Source organism: Syngnathoides biaculeatus, chromosome 11, assembly GCF_019802595.1.
Source record: "Syngnathoides biaculeatus isolate LvHL_M chromosome 11, ASM1980259v1, whole genome shotgun sequence".
Classification (NCBI taxonomy): Eukaryota; Metazoa; Chordata; class Actinopteri; order Syngnathiformes; family Syngnathidae; genus Syngnathoides; species Syngnathoides biaculeatus.
The window spans coordinates 11,956,341-11,974,694 of NC_084650.1; the positions used below are offsets into that span (position 1 = coordinate 11,956,341).

The window sequence follows — 18,354 nt, forward strand, 5'->3', positions numbered from 1 at the left end:
GTCCTTTTTTTAGTGACCAAGCTCTCAACTCAGTTTACTTGTGTATCAAATCCATGTTCCTACTTGAAATGCCATGAATCCATCCTATCTCCTTAAGAACCACCACTTTTCCTCCCCATCACCCTTTCAATAGAGCAAAACAGCAGTTTTCAACGGACACGTTTTTTTTTTTTTTTTTTTTTTTAAATATGAGTGACATCAGCTTGGTTGGCTGTTTACCACATGAATAGTTCACTGCGAGCATCTGCCGCATGCTCCTTGCGAGTGTTTTCTTTTTGTATTCAACAGTTTTGCTCCATAAATAAACAACAGAAAGTGCATCTGCCACTTTTTTTTTTTTTTTTTTTTTTTTTTTTTACCCGGTGGTGTATATGGTACCACTGTACTTAAACTATACTCAAAGACTTAAGTTTGGTTATTAATGCACATCACCGACTCTTCTCCAGGTGTGTGAAATCTTTTTAAAGTACAGCCTCCCAGTCTTTTTGATCCCGCCCCCCGGCGTTTTCTACCCGGCGCTGGTTGCGACCGACCCCGTGAGTGTGGACCGCCTGGCCTTCATCATGCACAGGTACAAGCCTTCGCTAGCCTCAATTAATATGACGCCCCGATACATGGATGATGGCGGCGTACCTGGGACAGAACGGCCTCTTTCAATTACGTACAAGCGAATGTAACATTTTTAATAATGAGTGACTATGAGGTGAAATTCTCAGAAGCTTCTGTGTTTGTGCTTGCTTTTGATTTTTGAAAGCTTTAAAAATGCTTGACATTATTTTCACAACAGTGAGTGGAAAGTGCCATTTGACATTTTGCCGTTGACTTTGTCTTTTTTGTGTCAGGTACAAGGTGAACATGGTTTTTGCCAAAAGCCAGGAGAAACTCACAAAGGTGCATAATATCTTTCACAAGATATACTGTACACTTACTGTGTGTGTGCACGTCTGGTTGCGGCGCATATGTTCATAAACGCCGGGGTCTCCACCGACAGGCTTTTCGCACCAGCCGCCAGACACTCTGGGAGTTCAACCACTACGTAATCGACATGGTCAACTTATTATGGAATGGCAAGATGTTCCAGTCAGGTGTCAACATGCAACTGGACGAGGGCGTGCTGCAAAGGAGCAACGTACCCGAGGCCTCCGCCAGTTTCGACCTCATCCATCACCCGGCCTTCATGGGCTACGCTGTTGACTTCCACCGCAAGGTGAGCGTGCGCCTCCACGGCAAGGTTTGACAAATCATTTTAGATCAAAGGGTCTTCACATACCCGAGCAAAGTCTGTGCACATAATGCAGTTGACATTTTGTTCATTTACTGTCATGTTAAAAAAAATATATTCATATAAGTAGTTGAGCTAATATTGCAGTGTAATGTCCTCTGGGAATTGCTCTTTTAATATAATTCTTCCGATGAATTAGTCACCCTTTTGAAGGCCACAGCAGGCCAAAAAAAAACACAGGGAGGCATAACCCAGGGGTGCTCAATGCGTCGATCGACTGGTTGATCCTGGTACGGTGTGCCCAAAGGGGAAAAAAAAAAAAAAATAGCAACCAATGTTCCCATTAAACTGCACACGTGCGCAATTGTGCACCACTGATGTAGTCTCTTCGCAGATATTCTGCGTTGCGCGCAAAAAAAAAAAATAATTCAATGGAAATTGAAAGAATAACATACAGCTATTCATTTTGCCGTATTTTGCTATGTGATTTAATGAGTGAGAGTTGACTGGTTGTTACATCCAATGGCACAATTCACATTCCTACTGTAAAAAATGAAAAGAAGAAGCCACCGGTTTCTTTTAGGCAGCGCACGGAACTTTGTCTAACAACAGCCGCTGCTCCGCCACACTCTTTTTTTTAGTATACTGTACAACCCCGCGCTCTTCAAGACTTACACTCATAATTACAACTGTTACAGTACTTGCGCAGCCCATCAATGTGTTTTATAACAACTGCGTCCACCACCGCTGCTTTAGTTAGCAACACAGTCCGGGCAACGTAGAGCAAAGACGAGCTAGACGTGCTGCTTATGTTTACCTTCGATATTAACGGAGAAAGTTAAAAAAGAAATGCTGTTGTTTTAAGATGCAATGACTGTCAGAGTATGTGAATAATCGAAGAAAAAGTGGTTCAACTGGAGATTATTTCTTTTCCGTGTGAGAAAGATCCGGTCTGAAGCCAAAGTAGAAAGTGCAGGATGAGATGGTGTGTCATTTTAAAATTCCACCCTGGCACAGCCTGATCCAGGATGAAAGCACAGACAATACATTGCACGAAAAGCTAATTCTGTATTTTAAATATAGGAGACAACATAACATTAACTTTAAAACGGTTCGGGAGCATCATCATCACCCCCCGAACACCCCCCCCCCCCACACACACACACACACACACACCACCGTCGTCGGTAGCTCACGAGAGACTGGATGCTTGAAAAGTAGATCTTGGGGTAAAAAAGTCTGGGCACCCTTGGCGTAACCAATGGAGCCACGCTCAATCCAACAGTCGCTGACCATATGATATCCAAGTAGCAGCAGTGGGGTGTGCTCAGTCATAATTCTCAAGTCTTAACCGTCAAGTTTCCAGCAAGTCCCGAGTTGATGTGGCAAAATTTGAGGAAGCGAAGTTGAGAGCAGTCACAGCAGCATCTGTCCTTGTGCTTGCTGTTTCTTTCCCAACTCGACTCGAGTCTAGTCATGTGACGTTAGTTTCATACACAACCTGTAGATACCTGCTGCGATCTCTACAACCTTTCTAGGTTTTTCGACGACATTCCCCCCTCTCCCAACTCGTGCCACACTTTGCTCAAAACCCACAGAAGTGAGATGCATTGTGGTATTAATGTATCTTTCATATACATAAATACGTTAGAGACTGTGAGCGTTTCAGTATTCACATCTGCAGCATGAGACAAAGTTTTCATCGCGATTAATAATACACGCGTCCTTTTTGATCCGGTCCCAGCGCCGACATCCAGCTGTGAGCCCCTAACCCTGGCATGCCATTTCAGCATTTAGTCTACATCCTACTAGTCCACGTATTGTCTCCGCTAACCAGTTCAGGGTGCACCCCGCCCTTGTGAGGATAAGTGGCTAAGAAAATGGATGGATGGATAGATGGAAGGTGGATCGTAAGAGAGTTCAGCATATGAGTAGAAACCACTACTGCCTTTTACTCCTGTATTTCTGTGCTCTGATAAAGCAACTAGGGTCCATTACTATAATAACTGTTTCTTGTGGGGAATAAATGTGCAGTAGTTGAGAACTGTGTGCTGTGAGAACTACTAGTAACAAAATTCTGCAAGTCAACATCTAGCTCTTCACTAGTACTATTGGTAGGACGTAGATGGCAACTAGTGCCGTGCTGCACTGGTAATTTTTTATACTAATTCGCTCTAGTTGTTCTACTAGTGCACAGAAATGTCATACAGCAGTGGGAAAAAGGTCACTAGTAAGCGTCTGTCCTATTTCTATCAGTGTGCAGAAAGGTCACAGGGTAGTGGTAGATAAGAGTTCGGGGTGGGGTGGGGTGGGGGGGGGAACCTCACAAATACTAAATACATTAATTAATGCATCCTAGTCGTTCTACTAGTGGCCAGAAATGGTATACAGTAGTGGGGACAAATCACTAGTAGTCACAGTCATTCTACTAGTATGCAGGAGTGGAGAAAATAATCTCTTTTTGTAAGACAGTTTTTCTACTAGTGCGCTAGAATATCAAGCAGTACTGCAGTGGTAATACATGTCACTAAAAATAAGTCATCGCACAGACTGTTATGATATCAAAAAGTTGCTGAATTCACGCTTTGTGTCTCCTCATCATCAGTGTTGGCCCGAAAGAGAAGAGCTGGATCTTCATTCCTTGAAGGTAAGGCGGCTTAAACATGGAAGTGTGTTACTGCCAGTGTTGGGTAGCAACTTACTAATTGTTGGAATATGTTTGTGATTGAAATACAAAATAGATATCATTGTAATTCATTACAGTGCTGGGAGAAAATGTCTTGTTTAATCGCAGTGCTTTTGCAAAATTCCATGACTACAATTCTAAGTTCCATTTGGAAAAATAGCCGCAAGAGCTCCATTCCTCCTTCTAAAGATGACTCGTGCAATTGGCGCTCTCTGGTCATGTGCCATTCTGCTTAAGTGTCAAACGTGACACATTTTCTCCAAATATGACCAAGAAGTACTAACTTGTGGTGCAATCTATAAATTTGTCTGAGATTTTGAAACGTAGCGTAGAGTCATTGTTCCTTTTAAGCTCCGCAACTGCGCATTTGCGCACTTGTCGCACACTCTCAGCGCAGATGAAATCAGATCCAGCGCAGTCAACTACTGCATGATGTCTTTTTTTTTTTTTTAAACACGCAGCACACTGCCCCTCACAAGGAGCTGCTGCTAGGCCACACCGGGCCACACACTCTACTTCCTACATCACCTGACCCCGCCCACCTCCGCTCTTAAAGGGGTACACCAGTGCTTTAGTTAGCAACACAGTCTGGGCAACATAGAGCAAAAAGACATGCTGCTTGCGTTTACTCTCGATAATAATGGTAAAAGTAAAAAGTTTTATGCAAAAAATATTCAAGTCAAACAGTGTTAAATATTTAAGACTGTCATATGTGTTATCAACAGTATTAATAAAATATTATGCCATCATTGAGCATTTATTTTAGTTGGCTGACGGAGGAACCAGGACAAGCGTGTCCTCTGGCCTTTTGCGAGATTATATTACGGCTGCATCAGCGCGTGCTCAATGATTATTATTAATGATTGTTGTACAGACGACAGTTTTTTTTTTAAGACAACACAAGTACAAACCTAGCAAAATATAAATACAGATAATTCACTATTTTTGAGCATATGGGTAGCAGCAAATTGGTGGTGCGCATTGTACATTGGTAGAAGGGTTTTCATTATTTATTTTTTTGGGGGTGGGTTAACTTTGGGGGTGCGCATTATGCTCAAGAAATTATGGTACTTGAAAACAGGCCCGCGTCGTACCTGCGCTGGCCTGCTGGGATACGTTTTCGCCTACTTGTCACTTGTTTGAATCAAGTTTATGCATTCATACAAGTGTAAAAACAAGCTCAACTACTATGCTAAATAGATGACTGACCCCCATCTTTATGAATAACTCGATGTTTGCATTGCTCTATGTTATCACCCATCTTTAAAAGTGCTGGGTAAAATGGATCTGAAAATATGTAAACAGTTGAGCGGAGATCTTCAATCTGAATGATTTCATTCTAAAAGTCTAAATGTGGTCTGGCTATTGTGAGAGTTTTGGATACATACAAGAACATTAAAATTTGAACAGGCTAACTTTTAAGTACATTTCCAGAGTAGTCTTCCCAACACTGGGCTTATTGCTGTATATGTGATCATGACGGAGGATCCGAGCAGAGGTGTGCGTTTGTGTGTTTTGCAGCATCCCAAGCCGTGGCGCTGGTACGCGGAGTATCTGTTCTCGCAGGGCTACGACGGCCTCCAACTCTTTACACACACCAACACCAACCGGCGATTGCCGTTGGAAGGCGGCAAGGACAGCGGCGCCGCTTAGCAGGGATAACGAGGGCAAAAAAAAAAAAGCCTTGAAGGACTTTTTCAAAAATATTTTATTTCATCAGCTTCTTCTTCAAGCATGCTTGTTGGCTCGCAAGTGTCTTTGAATGTACATACGTTATTTCCCGTTTTACAAGACGGCACGGTCCGTTCGGTGACGTTTGACCCGAGCGGTATTCGGTGTTGTGCTTTTTTTGATGTGTTTGCAATACAAAGCAGCTTAGTGTACAGCGTCACGTTCTTCCTCCTCTGCCTTTCACCTGCGCCGACCTAGAAAAAGCTTTTATCCTCCGTGTAAATAAAATCAAAATGCCACAAATGTGATTAGTATATGTTGAGCAAATTCCTCATTGGTGTGGACTGTAAACGTGCGTGACAGAACAATTTAGAGCAGCCTCGCATTTTGTACATGTACTCAATTTTATCATTTGATACCCAAGTATCTTGTCCTTTGCTGTTTTTTTTTGCCTCAATGTAAATAGAAAACCAAGAGTTGAGCTCCAGTATCATGCGTGTGATCTAAATATTTTTTATTCAACTTTGATTAACATTTTAAATTAAATTACATATAAAAAGTAATTATAAACACTAAAACAAGATATTTAGTTGGGATAAAAGTCAATGTATTGATACTACTGATTAGTGAATTTAGTGTCATTATTATTAATATTGTAATATTAGTATATGTGTTTTATATATATATAAAAAATTTTTTGGGGGGGGACACAAGTACAAACCTAACAAAGTATATGTAGTAGTATTGTAGTCTGGCAAGAAACTTTTTTTTAGAGTTGGTTACAGAGTGAGCCTTGAGATATGAGTGACCTGACTAATTAATATTTTGGGATACAAGCCATCATTCTGATTATTTTTTTTTTTTTTACTAAAACTTTGAGATAAAAGTACCGTAAAAGCAATGAACTCAACTCACTTAACAACAAAATGTATAGCAGGTAAAACAATTCTTAAAAAAAAAAAAACAGCTAGAGGCTGTTTTAATGCCACTTCCAGTTGAGGTTTACGACTGCCAAATCAGACAGAAAACAAACAATTATTATGTAAAAACGCGGCATACCTTTGGCCTTAAGTCTGCTAAATTAATGCTAATAAATAATGGGAAATGCCTTAGATGAGGTAACAAATTGCATCTAGCTTGTAGTTAAAGCGCCAATATTGGAACAAATGGTGGCGCAACACATGTAGATCTAATGTAATAGGATTTTAGCCTGTAAAAATGGACTATTACTCACTTATTGGGTCGGACTAACTGTGAAAGCAATTAATTTGTTTTGACAGTACAGTATTATACTGACGGGTGGCCAAGTCGCCCACACCAGAAGGGAGCTGCGATCAATTAAAGTGGACGTGCAACTATATGCATCTGCCCCCCTCTAGTCCAAACACGGTGTCTTAATGTATATTATGTTTGCGGAATAAATGGCCAATATTTATCAAGAGCTATATTTCCATTTTCACCAGAAATGTAGAGCGGTTTTGATGAAAGAAACCAAAAGCCACCTGCTGGGAACAAAAGTCCCACATCTTCCTCAGGACCCTTTAGATGCCTAACAAAGTGCCTGATAAAAAAAAAAAAAAAAAGTGGTGTTTAGCGACGTCCGAGCAGTGCGTGCATAAACTGCAGCAACGACAGTGAAGTTACAGCAACCGCCCGTTTTGTGTAGTTTATATTTTTTTCCGTCACTGGCCGTACTTCAAAACTACAAATATTGCACAACCATCACATACGAGGGCCCCAGTACGTCGTAACGACATGACACGTTCTTTTGTTGTACTACTGACGTCCGCCCTCGGGGGGCGACAAAAATAATCCCGAGGCGTCCGTTAATTGCAAGTGTCACGTGACCGAATTGAAAACTGCCGATAACTAGCAGAAATATGGCTTGATGACCTCGTGGTTTGAATACACTTTTGACGTGTTTTTAAGCAAATAAAATGCAGCCTGTTATTAAAGTCATTACAAAAATAGAACGTGGAATTTTTTTTTTTGGGGGGGTGGTGGTGGAAATGAATGATTCATGTAATGAATTTTGCTCTTATCTCAAAGCATCGCTGTGTTTTGTAAAAAAAAAAAAAAAACAATTCAGTCCAATTGTTGGCGCGCTGAAGCTCTTTCCACGCTCCCCCCCCCACGCACGAGTGACTCCACGTCAGGATCCGAGTGTGGGAGGTACTTGGAAGTTGTAAATCGCGCAGCCGGCGAGGCGCGCAACAATCACTCGCAGCGAAGACGCGACCGGAACACGCCGCCGCCGCCGCTGCCGCTGCCGCCGCCGCCGCGCTCCATCCCGTCCGTGACGCACCGCGGCCGGGGCCACTCGCGTCCTTCTGCCTCCGACCTGCGGGAAAGGGAAGACGCTCGGTCGGTCGGCTCCGTGGAGGCGGACGACGTCGGTAACCGTTCACACCCTGACCGGGCGGATGAAGCTCCTCGGCGAGCGAACCGCTCCCTGATGTCACGCTCCAGCGCCGCTTCTCCTCGCAGTTCCTCTCCGGTGTCCATCTGGCGTCCACCTCCACCCCCGTCCGGATTTCTTGCCGCATCTGCAGCCCCTTGAGAGCTTTGCTCCCCCCCCACCTGAGCCGCAACCTTTCGGACCGGAGCCAAAAGGTAAGGCTGGCTGCTGCTGCTGCTGCTGCTGCTTCTTCTCTTTTGAAGTGATGTTTCAAGACTCCTGCTTGATGTCGCGATTTATTGTTTTGATTGCATTTTTTTTTTTTTTGTCGGCTGGAATGAATCGGGCGTAATGACGCGTGTGAGGGTGTTTCTCGGCAGCCTCGCGAGTTTGCACGGAAGCAAATGCTCGCTTGTGTGCTGGCATGAATGGTGCACTCACGAGTCCTTGCCAAAGGTTGCCTCAAATCGGAACGAGCGATGAAAATGATATGAACAAAAAAAAAAATAATAATAATAATGATAATGCGAGGGCTGCATTATTATGCGTTAGGAAGATGACTTATCGAGTTGGCTACAATTACAAGCTGTTAAAAATTGAACGGCTTTGAAACTTTTGAATGTTTTTTTTAATGCATTAACAACATTACATTGGATTGTTCATCATTAAAAAAAAAGTGGGTTAAACCCAAACTATAGATCAATATTTGAAAAATAATCACACATTAAAATACATTTATTTTGCATTATGTATGCGTGACATTTGGAAAGGCAGCACGGTGCCTCAGCTGGAACGTGTTGGCCTCACAGTTTTTGAGGTCCCGGGTTCAATCCCGTCCCCGCCTGTGTGGAGTTTGCATGTTCTCCCCGTGCTTGCGCGGCTTTTCTCCGGGTGGGCACTCCGGTTTCCTCCCACATCCCAGAAACATCCAACATTAATTGGACACTCTAAATTGCCCGTAGGTGCGATTGTGAGTGCGAATGGTTTATTTCTGTGCGCGCTGCGATTGGCCGGCGACCAGTTCAGGGTGGACCCCGCCTCCTGCCAGTTGACAGCTGGGATAGGCTCCGGCACTCCCTGCGACCCTCGTGTGGATAAGCGGCAAGGAAAATAGATGGGCGGATGGACGGAAATTTGGAAAACGTGTTGACCTAGTGACAAAAGCACTTAATAGTGATGTTCCTAAAACGACCACATTTATCAAGATGATTTATGAAAAAAAGATCTTCGAAAGAGTCACTAGTCATTTTTATTATTATTATTATTAATATTATTATCCTGATAAACTGGTTACTAGTGTTGTACTTGTCTGTGACCATTTCCTTAGAGAGAAGACAACCTATTGGTGTTGCACATTCCGGGAAAGATTTACGGTTTTGATTTTTCCTTTTTTGTTTAAAAAAAAAAAAATTGCTGTTCACACTTAAAAAGTTGTTTTGTTTGGGTCTTGAAGAAATTTCCTTGATGTGCTTTTGCTGTTATATGCGACCCCCCCCCCCCCCCCCCTCCCGAGGGCGACCATAAATATGACAGAATGGGATAAAGCCACTTGCACAATCCGGTCGAATGTGGTCCAGTCCAGTGCAAAAAACCGGACTACACAAAGACGACAATGGTCAGTTGTGCCAATAATTTTGCTCTTTCCGTTGTGTTTAAACATCACACTCACCGGGGGGGGGGCTCCTTATCAGTCCCCCCCCCCTCCCTCGGTGTAAAAATCTAAACATATCCTTCCACTGACATCCAAACCAGGCGTCAGCGTCGTCATTTTTTCTCAGTGACAAAGCGACGCGGGCGAGTGACTCAACTGAAATGAGACGCGCCGCATGCAGGTGGGCGTCGCTCGTGCCGATCCAAATGAAGACCGAGAAAACCTTGTCGGAGGAGGTCCGCACTCTCCTGAGTGGGACGCGACCGCTCATTTCGGTGACCCCTTTTGGCAGATTATAGCACAGGATGCAGTCGGACTAGTTCCTCTGAGATCTGCAATCAAACCACCCGCAAAAAAAAAAAAAAAAAACATCTACAGAAATTTGAAAACTGGGCGGCAACAGGTTAGAGTGCTGGCCTGACGTTTCTGAGGATTGAGGACTGGGGTTCAAATCCCGGCCCCTGCCTGTGTGGAGTTTGCATGTTCTCCCCGTGCCTGCGTGGCCTTTCTCCGAGCACTCCGGTTTCCTTCAACATCCCCAAAACATTAACTGGACACTCTAAATTGTCCCTAGGTGTGATTGTGAGTGCAACCTTTTGTCTCCATGTGCCCTGCGATTGGCCGGCGACCAGTTCAGGGCGTACCCAGCCTCCTGCCCGTTGACAGTCGGGATAGGCTCCGGCACTCCCCGCGACCCTTGTGAGGATAAGCGGCAAAGAACTGGATGGACTAAGAAATTTGGAACGGAAAATCATGGAAGTTGATTTGCCACCATGGGCCACATAAAATCATGCGGAGGGCCAGATCTGGCCCCCGGGCCTTGAGTTTGACACCTGTGATGTTGATGAATTATTTATTTAAATCCAGGAACTCGGTTTTCCTCCCACATCCCAAAACCATGCATCAGTTGGAGACTTGGGTGGGATTGTGAGTGCGACCTTTTGTCTCCATGTGCCCTACGATTGGCCGGCGACCAGTTCAGGGCGTAGCCGGCCTCCTGCCCGTTGACAGTCGGGATAGGCTCCGGCACTCCCCGCGACCCTTGTGAGGATAAGCGGCAAAGAACTGGATGGACTAAGAAATTTGGAACGGAAAATCATGGAAGTTGATTTGCCACCATGGGCCACATAAAATCATGCGGAGGACCAGATCTGCACCCCAGGCCTTGAGTTTGACACCTGTGATGTTGATGAATTTATTTATTTAAATCCAGGAACTCGGTTTTCCTCCCACATCCCAAAACCATGCATCAGTTGGAGACTTGGGTGGGATTGTGAGTGCGACCTTTTGTCTCCATGTGCCCTACGATTGGCCGGCGACCAGTTCAGGGCGTAGCCGGCCTCCTGCCCATTGACAGTCGGGATAGGCTCCGGCACTCCCCGCGACCCTTGTGAGGATAAGCGGCAAAGAACTGGATGGACTAAGAAATTTGGAACGGAAAATCATGGAAGTTGATTTGCCACCATGGGCCACATAAAATCATGCAGAGGGCCAGATCTGGCCCCCGGGCCTTGAGTTTGAGACCTGTGATGTTGATGAATTTATTTATTTAAATCCAGGAACTCCGTTTTCCTCCCACATCCCAAAACCATGCATCAGTTGGAGACTTGGGTGTGATTGTGAGTGCGACCTTTTGTCTCCATGTGCCCTGCGATTGGCCGGCGACCAGTTCAGGGCGTACCCAGCCTCCTGCCCGTTGACGGATGGGATAGGCTCCGGCACTCCCCGCGACCCTCGTGAGGATAAGCGGCAAAGAAAATGGATGGACTAAGACATTTAGAACGGAAAATCATGGAAGTTGATTTGCCACCACGGGCCACATAAAATCATGCGGAGGGCCAGATCTGGCCCCCGGGCCTTGAGTTTGACACCTGTGATGTTGCTTTTTTAATTAATTTTTTTCCGGGCACTCCTTTTTCCCTCCCATATCCCCAAAACATGCATCAATTGGAGACTTAGGTGTGATCGCAAGTGTGACTGTTTTCTTGTTTTTTTGGCGACCAGTTCAGGGTGTAGCCCGCCTCCTCCCTGATGACAGCTGGGATTGGCACCAGCGCACTCCCGTGACCCTTGTGAGGATAAACGGCTCAGAAAATGGATGGATGGATGGACGGATGGATGGATAACTGCTATTGTACAGGACAATATACAGTACATATGCTGTTTGTGGCCGTATCAGTGTGGTTTGGCGGTCCCGCGGCAGCCGGTTGCGTCTCATTTCCGGACCCGGACACGGATCCTTTATTTTCCGTGCATGAACGCTAGTGTGCCTTTTTCATTACCTGAGTTATTTTGAGGGGAGGGTAAAGTAACAATTATACAATCTAAACACAAACTAGCGAAGTGTCATTTCTTCAGCATCGTCCCATGCTGAAAATGCGCGGGGTGTACGCACTTTTGTCAGATTGCTGCGCTAGCTGTGTCGGCTCACTCTCAGGCGAAAATTCCAAATGACGGACTTAAAAGTGTAATCAAGTCGCTTCTGAAGATCAGATGCGTCCTCCTCCTCTCTTGTGTCCTTTCATCTTCCTCACAGACAATGAAAGCCTGTGGAAAAACTCTCAAAACGGTCCAGAAGCGGAAAGGAACCCAAACAATCCCTCCGCGCTTCTAACGCTCGCTCTCCTCGTTGTTCTCATTTCAAATAAGCTAATGTCCAAGTCATTTTCCCCCTTGTGGACCTTTTCCCCAAAGTCTTTTGATGTGCCAACAACGGGGGTTGACTCGGTTTTTGGCTGCGGCAGCTTGCGGATCGTTGTTGTTCTTTAGAAGCCACTTAGGACGTTTCATCGTGAAAAACGGCAAAAAAGATTCGCCGAATGTTGCGTTGCTGACCTCCGGAAGGCGGATCGAGAAGTGATTTGTTCGAAAACCAAATCGATATGCCCCATTACAATGAATGGAAAAAGAAATAATGCGTTCCAAGTCTTTTTTTTTTTTTTTTTTTTTAGCTTTTCCTGATAATAAACTGCATCGTAGGAATATATGTATAGTAGTGTAGAATTGGGGGGAAAAAAAGATTCACATGAAATTCTCCCGATGATGTGTTTGGAAACCCTGTACTGGCGTTTTCCCACATTGAATGAGCCAAGGCACATATTTTACCTTTTGAACTGCAACCCCCCACCCTCCAAAAAAATCCTCACAAAGTATATAAAGCTCTTTTGAACTGTTTTTAATCTTGTTGTCGAGCCTTCGAAATGGTTCACAAATAGCACTTCTGTGACCTGCAAAAGTGGATACGTGCACTCATGGCCTACAGAGAGGAGGCGCTCTAACGGAAGTGATCGCGACTCGACTTTAAATAAATGACAAAATTTAGATGAGGTGGCACGGTGGATCAGCTGGTAAAAGCGTTGGCCTCACAGTTCTGAGGTCCCGGGTTCAATCCTGGCCACCGCCTGTGTGGAGTTTGCATGTTCTCCCCGTGCCTGCGTGGCTTTTTCTCCGGGTGGCCACTCCGGTTTGCTCCCACATCCCAAAAACATGCGACATTAATTGGACACTCTAAATTGCTCCTAGGTGTGATTGCGAGTGCGACTGGTTGTCTGTCTCCATGTGTCCTGCGATTGGACGCCAAGCAGAGCCGTTGACAGCTGGCATAGGCTCCGGCACTCCCCTTGTGAGGATAAGCATCTAAGAAAATGGATGGATGGATACATTTAGATTAATCATTACATTTAAATCAATAAATCTATTTACGGCAGCCAACTTTATTGACAAGTACTGTAAATCGAGATGTTTGTTGTTCTCCTTGCATTGTGTTTCTTATCTGGACGAATATATTTTTGGGTCATTTTTCAGAAAATGATCCAGACATGCAAAGATGTATTTTCAGACATTTTGTCTAATTAGTCACGTGATCTAACTTAACGTTGGTTCTTCCTCGGTGGAGGTCTCGGCTCCGCTGTGTTCCATCCCCCGCCCTCCCGTCAATTTGTGAATTATGTATGAACAAAAATCACGTTTCCTCTCCTGAATAATCCTGAACGTGTTTTTTTTTTTTTTTTTTTCCGGGGATTTGCGTTCTTGAGATCAGTACGTTAAATTTACTCAGGCCGGCTTTTCGCTCTCTCTCTCTCTCTCTCTCCCCCGTTTTTTTTTTTTTTTGGGGGGGGGGCTGGTTTCTGTCGTCCTTTCTTAATTCAAGAGAGTGAGCTGAAAATGTCATCCCGCGTTTCAGTCTGCCCAGGGTCTTGCGTAACTTAGCGGTGCGTTATGAATTAACGTCCGTCCCCCCCCCCCCCCGCTATAGTGACGGCATGTCTTCCTACTGGGCGATGTCAAGTTGGAATTTTGAGGGGCAAAGGTGGATCGTGGGAAAATTTATTATTATTATTTTTTTTAAATAGCTGTGATACATATTGTTGTGTGGCTGTGATCAGCTTGGCCGGATGAACATCCAGAGCTACTTTCAAGCGACTGCACAGGCGTGATGCCCGTGCTTTTATGTCAAAACCACAAGGTAAGCAGAGCTGCTTTGAGTTTTGCTGGATTAGCATGAGCTAACAGCGGTGTGGGTGTGTACTTATTTTTGAGCCACTCCAGTCGCTCCAGGTTGAGGTGCTATTCCCGGTCGCCGTGGTAACAAAAGCTCTGCAGGGTTTCCAGTCGCGCAGTCATATGATTGGACGTTCTTAATTTCAGAGGCACAAAGAATTAAAGCACTTAAAAAAAAAAAAAAAAAATCGTACAAGGCTAAATCAAGCTCCTCCACTCAGTTCAACGTAGTAGCTCATCATCAAGATGCCACCAGATGGCGCCAATGTAATATTTCCCATCAGACACGGCTTTGGATTGCGCACAGAAAACAGCACAGATGAGATTTTCAGCCCCGAAAAACGACAAATTGGCAAATTTTCCGAGCCACAAACGTGCTTGTGGGTTAACTTCGAAATTGTGTGGTAGAAATGAATAAAAATGTCGCCTTCGCCATCGTTGAAATTTGTGTTCGCCCTCATCAGTCAGACTTTGACCCGCTGTGATTTAATTACACGTTAACCCCCCCCCCCCCCCCGCGCCCCCCCGGCATTGACCTCGATGTCACCTTCCGTATTTGTCCTCCGTCAGGAGCAAAACGATTTGCAACGACGGCGCCCGAGGAACGATTCGGGCACGTGACATTTGTTTAAAACGGATATTATCCTAATTACAAGAAATGTACAGTATTCCCAGCGGAGCTTCGGCGGCGCGGCGGAGATATTAGAGCTCCTCGTTTTCTTCCCCTTCAGAAGCGGCTTCTCGCTACCGAAATGTGAATTGTTTGTTTTTCCTCGCTCGAAGTGATGATGAATACATTTTCAATATGCAGACGATCGTGCTTTTTTTTTTTTCTTTTTCTTTTTTTGTACATTTAAATTAGAGCTCAAAGCCTGCAAAGGACAATTTCTGGGAAATACTTTCATATTTCAAGGCAAGAAATGTAGTTTCCCCAATGGCACCCAGTGACTAAAAATAATTTTTTAAAAATCTAAAAAAAAAAAAAAAGGAAAAATGTAGCCAAAAAAAAAAAAAAACCCTTTCTCAGCCACTTTTCAATTTTAGTCTTTATCTACCCGCACAATCAACCAGCAGAACGAATTAAATCAGCAAGTAATATGTTTTTAGGACCACAGATTTTTTTTTTTTAAAAGAAATTATTTCACATGTATTAAACATTTCATATCTTAGAACTCAAAAGTGTGGAGTTGCCCCCTTCACAGATTAAATAATAAATGAAAAATAGTAGAAATAGTTACTGTGGGGCGGCACGGTGGAGCTGGTAAAAGGGTTGGCCTCATTGTTCTGAGGTCCCAGGTTCGATCCCGGCCCCGCCTGTGTGGAGTTTGCATGTTCTCCCCGTGTCTGCGTGGCTTTTCTCCAGGCACTCCGTTTTCTTCCCACATCACAAAAAAAAACATGCAACATGAATTGGACGCTCTAAATTGCCCCTTGGTGTGATTGTGAGTGCGGCTGTTTGTCTCCATGTGCCCTGTGATTGGACGCCAAGCAGTTGTGGGTGCCCGTTGACGGCTGGGATAGGCTCCAGCACTCCCATGACCCTCGTGAGGATGAGCGGCAAAGAAAAATGGATGGATGGAATTAAGTCAGGGATATTATCTCTCTCTCTCTCTCTCTCTCTGTCCATCCATCCATCCTTCCTTCCTAATCTTTGGGTATAGGTTCATAAAGGGTCAAAGAAGAGGACGTCAGAAACCCTCCGTGATTGCTTCTTCCGGTAGTTCGGTGTTCAGCTCTCCATCTGCAAACACGCCGGTGTTGGCCCGCATCAAGTCAGCCCGACGGTAATTTGGGGTGATTATCGCTCTCCCTCGCGCCCGCCGCCGCGTGGCAAGAGGCCCTCGCGCTCGGCTGGACTGTCACGGCGCGTAACGAGATGTTTGATGGCGGGGAGATTGCGCATAATGACGCAAATGAGAATCACACAAAAAAAAAAAAAAAAAAAATGCTGAGCTTATTCATTATTCAGTGTCTGTCTCGCAGCGGAGCCACTTGTATTTGTTTGGTGCAAAATCCCGTCCCGACGTTGTGGAGCCCAGTGAGATTGTTGGCTCTAATTTGCGGAGACTTAACACGGCTTGGCGAGCGAGGTAGAACCGCCAGTTGGGAAGAAAGCCTTCACGAAGTTGGAAGTATCCCCGCAAGGAGCCCCGAAACATTGCACCGTTTGATCGTGAGCTACGTTGTGTCTTTGTAGACCAAGAGAAAGCCTTTGACAGAGTACCAAGAGAAAAACTGTGGTACTGCATGCGCAAGTCCGGTGTGGCAGAGAAATATGTTTAGAATAGTACAGGACACGTATGAGGGCAGCAGAACAGCGGTGACATGTGCTGCAGGTGTGTCAGAAGAATTGAAGGTGGAGGTGGGACTGCAGCAGGGATCCACTCTGAGCCCCTTCCTGTTTGCTGTACTAATGGATCGGCTGACAGAAGAGGTCAAACTGGAACCCCCTTGGATCATGATGTTCACAGACATCGTGAAAGGAGGGAGCAGGTGGAGGAACGATTAGAAAGATGGACTGGAAAAGAGAGGAATGAAGATTAGCTGAAGTAAAACGGAATATATCTGCGTGAATGAGAGTGGTGGAGGAGGAAGAGTGACGCTCCAGGTAGAAGAGATAGCGAGGGTGGACGACTTCAAATACTTGTGGTCAACAAGCCAGAGCGGAGTGGTGAGTGCGGTAAGGAAGTGAAGAAACGGGTCCAAGCGGGGTGGAACACTTGGCGGAAGGTGTCTGGTGTTCTATGTGACAGAAGAGTCTCCGCCAGGATGAAGGGCAAAGTTTATAAACCAGTGGTGAGGCCGGCCGTAATGTGCGGATTAGAGATGGCGGCGCTGGAGAAACAACAGGAAGCAGAACTGGAGGTGGCAGAAATGAAGGTGTTGAGGTTCTCGCTTGGATAGGATCAGAAATGAGCTCATTAGAGGGACAGCCCAAGTTGGGCGTTTTGGAGACAAGGCTCGAGAGAGCAGACTTCGATGGTTTGGACATGTCCAGAGGCGGGAGAGAGTCAGTATGTTGGTAGAAGGGTGACAAAGATGGAGCTGCCAAGGAAGAGACGGAAAGAGGAAGACCGAAGAAAAGGTTGATGGATGTTCTGAGAGAGGACATGAAGACTGTCTGTGCTAGAGAGGAAGATGCACGAGATAGACTTAGATGGAAAAAGATGACAGGATGTGGCGACCTCTAACGGGACAAGCCGAAATGAAAATGAGAAGAAGAAGAAGAAGAAAATCTTGCCAACGACACGTTTCTGAATCTTGTCAATCGGGATTCGTCGCCGCCCCCTACATTGTAGATGTGCAACTGTGTATTCAGTAGCAGATGGTGGAAGATTTATGATTACAAGACAACTATGCAAATTTACGTTACAGCATTGTTTTTTGCATGATATGCTACCATGAAACTACGTCAAAGACATGATATAGCGCGGTTGAGCAGTTTGGGAGTAAACTATACAATATTTTTGTTTTATGTGTCTCGTTGACTGTAAACAACTGGGATTGACGAATACATTTCCACAAATCACAGCCTCCCCCCTCACTTCCCCTCGCCGTGAACTGGGTTTGAAATTATGTATAGATTTCAAAAGATGGGGACAGAGTGCTGCAAATGGAGAGGATCATTCAGCACCGACATCATACAATCTAGCACGTACATAACCATGAACCCACATTACATGAAGAACTATACAGTTCAACCCCAGTTCTCGACCCCAGTCCGTTCCAGAACGCAGTTCGAGAATTTTGTTCGGAAACCAAATCGATATTTCCCATTACAACTAATGGAAAATGAAATAATGCGTTCCAAGCCTAAAAAATTAGGCTTTTAAGAGCATTTTTTTTTAGCTTTTCCTGATAATAAACTGCATAGTAGAAATACATGTATAGTTTAAATAATTTATATAATAAAATAATTTAAGAAATTTATTTTTTGTTTAAAATGTATGCTTTAGTAGCAGAATGGCTAGGCTGGGAGTGCATTGCCGTATCTGTAATTTAACCTTGTAATTTTTTTCATTAACAAAAGTGCAGAATAACTTTAAACAACAATAATGAGGGGGGGGGAACAAAAATATTTTTACAAAAACTAACATACAAAAACCATTTGTAATTCGAAAACAAAACAAAAATGCTGAAATGCTAATGTAACAGAGCATTATGAAGGTTCACAAGAAAAATGCGATTCAAAACTATCAACTACTGTGTCAAATCTCTTCGGTGGG

At 44.5% G+C, this 18,354-nt stretch overlaps 1 protein-coding gene across 2 annotated transcripts in view; it reads left to right on the forward strand.

Annotated features, from left to right (window-relative positions):
- cenpi (centromere protein I) overlaps positions 1-18,354 on the forward strand; it is a 58,975-nt gene that overhangs the window by 9,103 nt on the left and 31,518 nt on the right. For both annotated transcript variants that reach the window (XM_061835733.1, XM_061835734.1), the window contains exons 16-20: positions 447-571; positions 843-891; positions 992-1,207; positions 3,828-3,869; positions 5,430-8,192. In XM_061835733.1, the coding sequence (XP_061691717.1) occupies positions 447-571; positions 843-891; positions 992-1,207; positions 3,828-3,869; positions 5,430-5,561 (564 nt within the window). In that variant the 3' untranslated portion in view covers positions 5,562-8,192. The remainder of the gene's footprint in view (positions 1-446; positions 572-842; positions 892-991; positions 1,208-3,827; positions 3,870-5,429; positions 8,193-18,354) is intronic.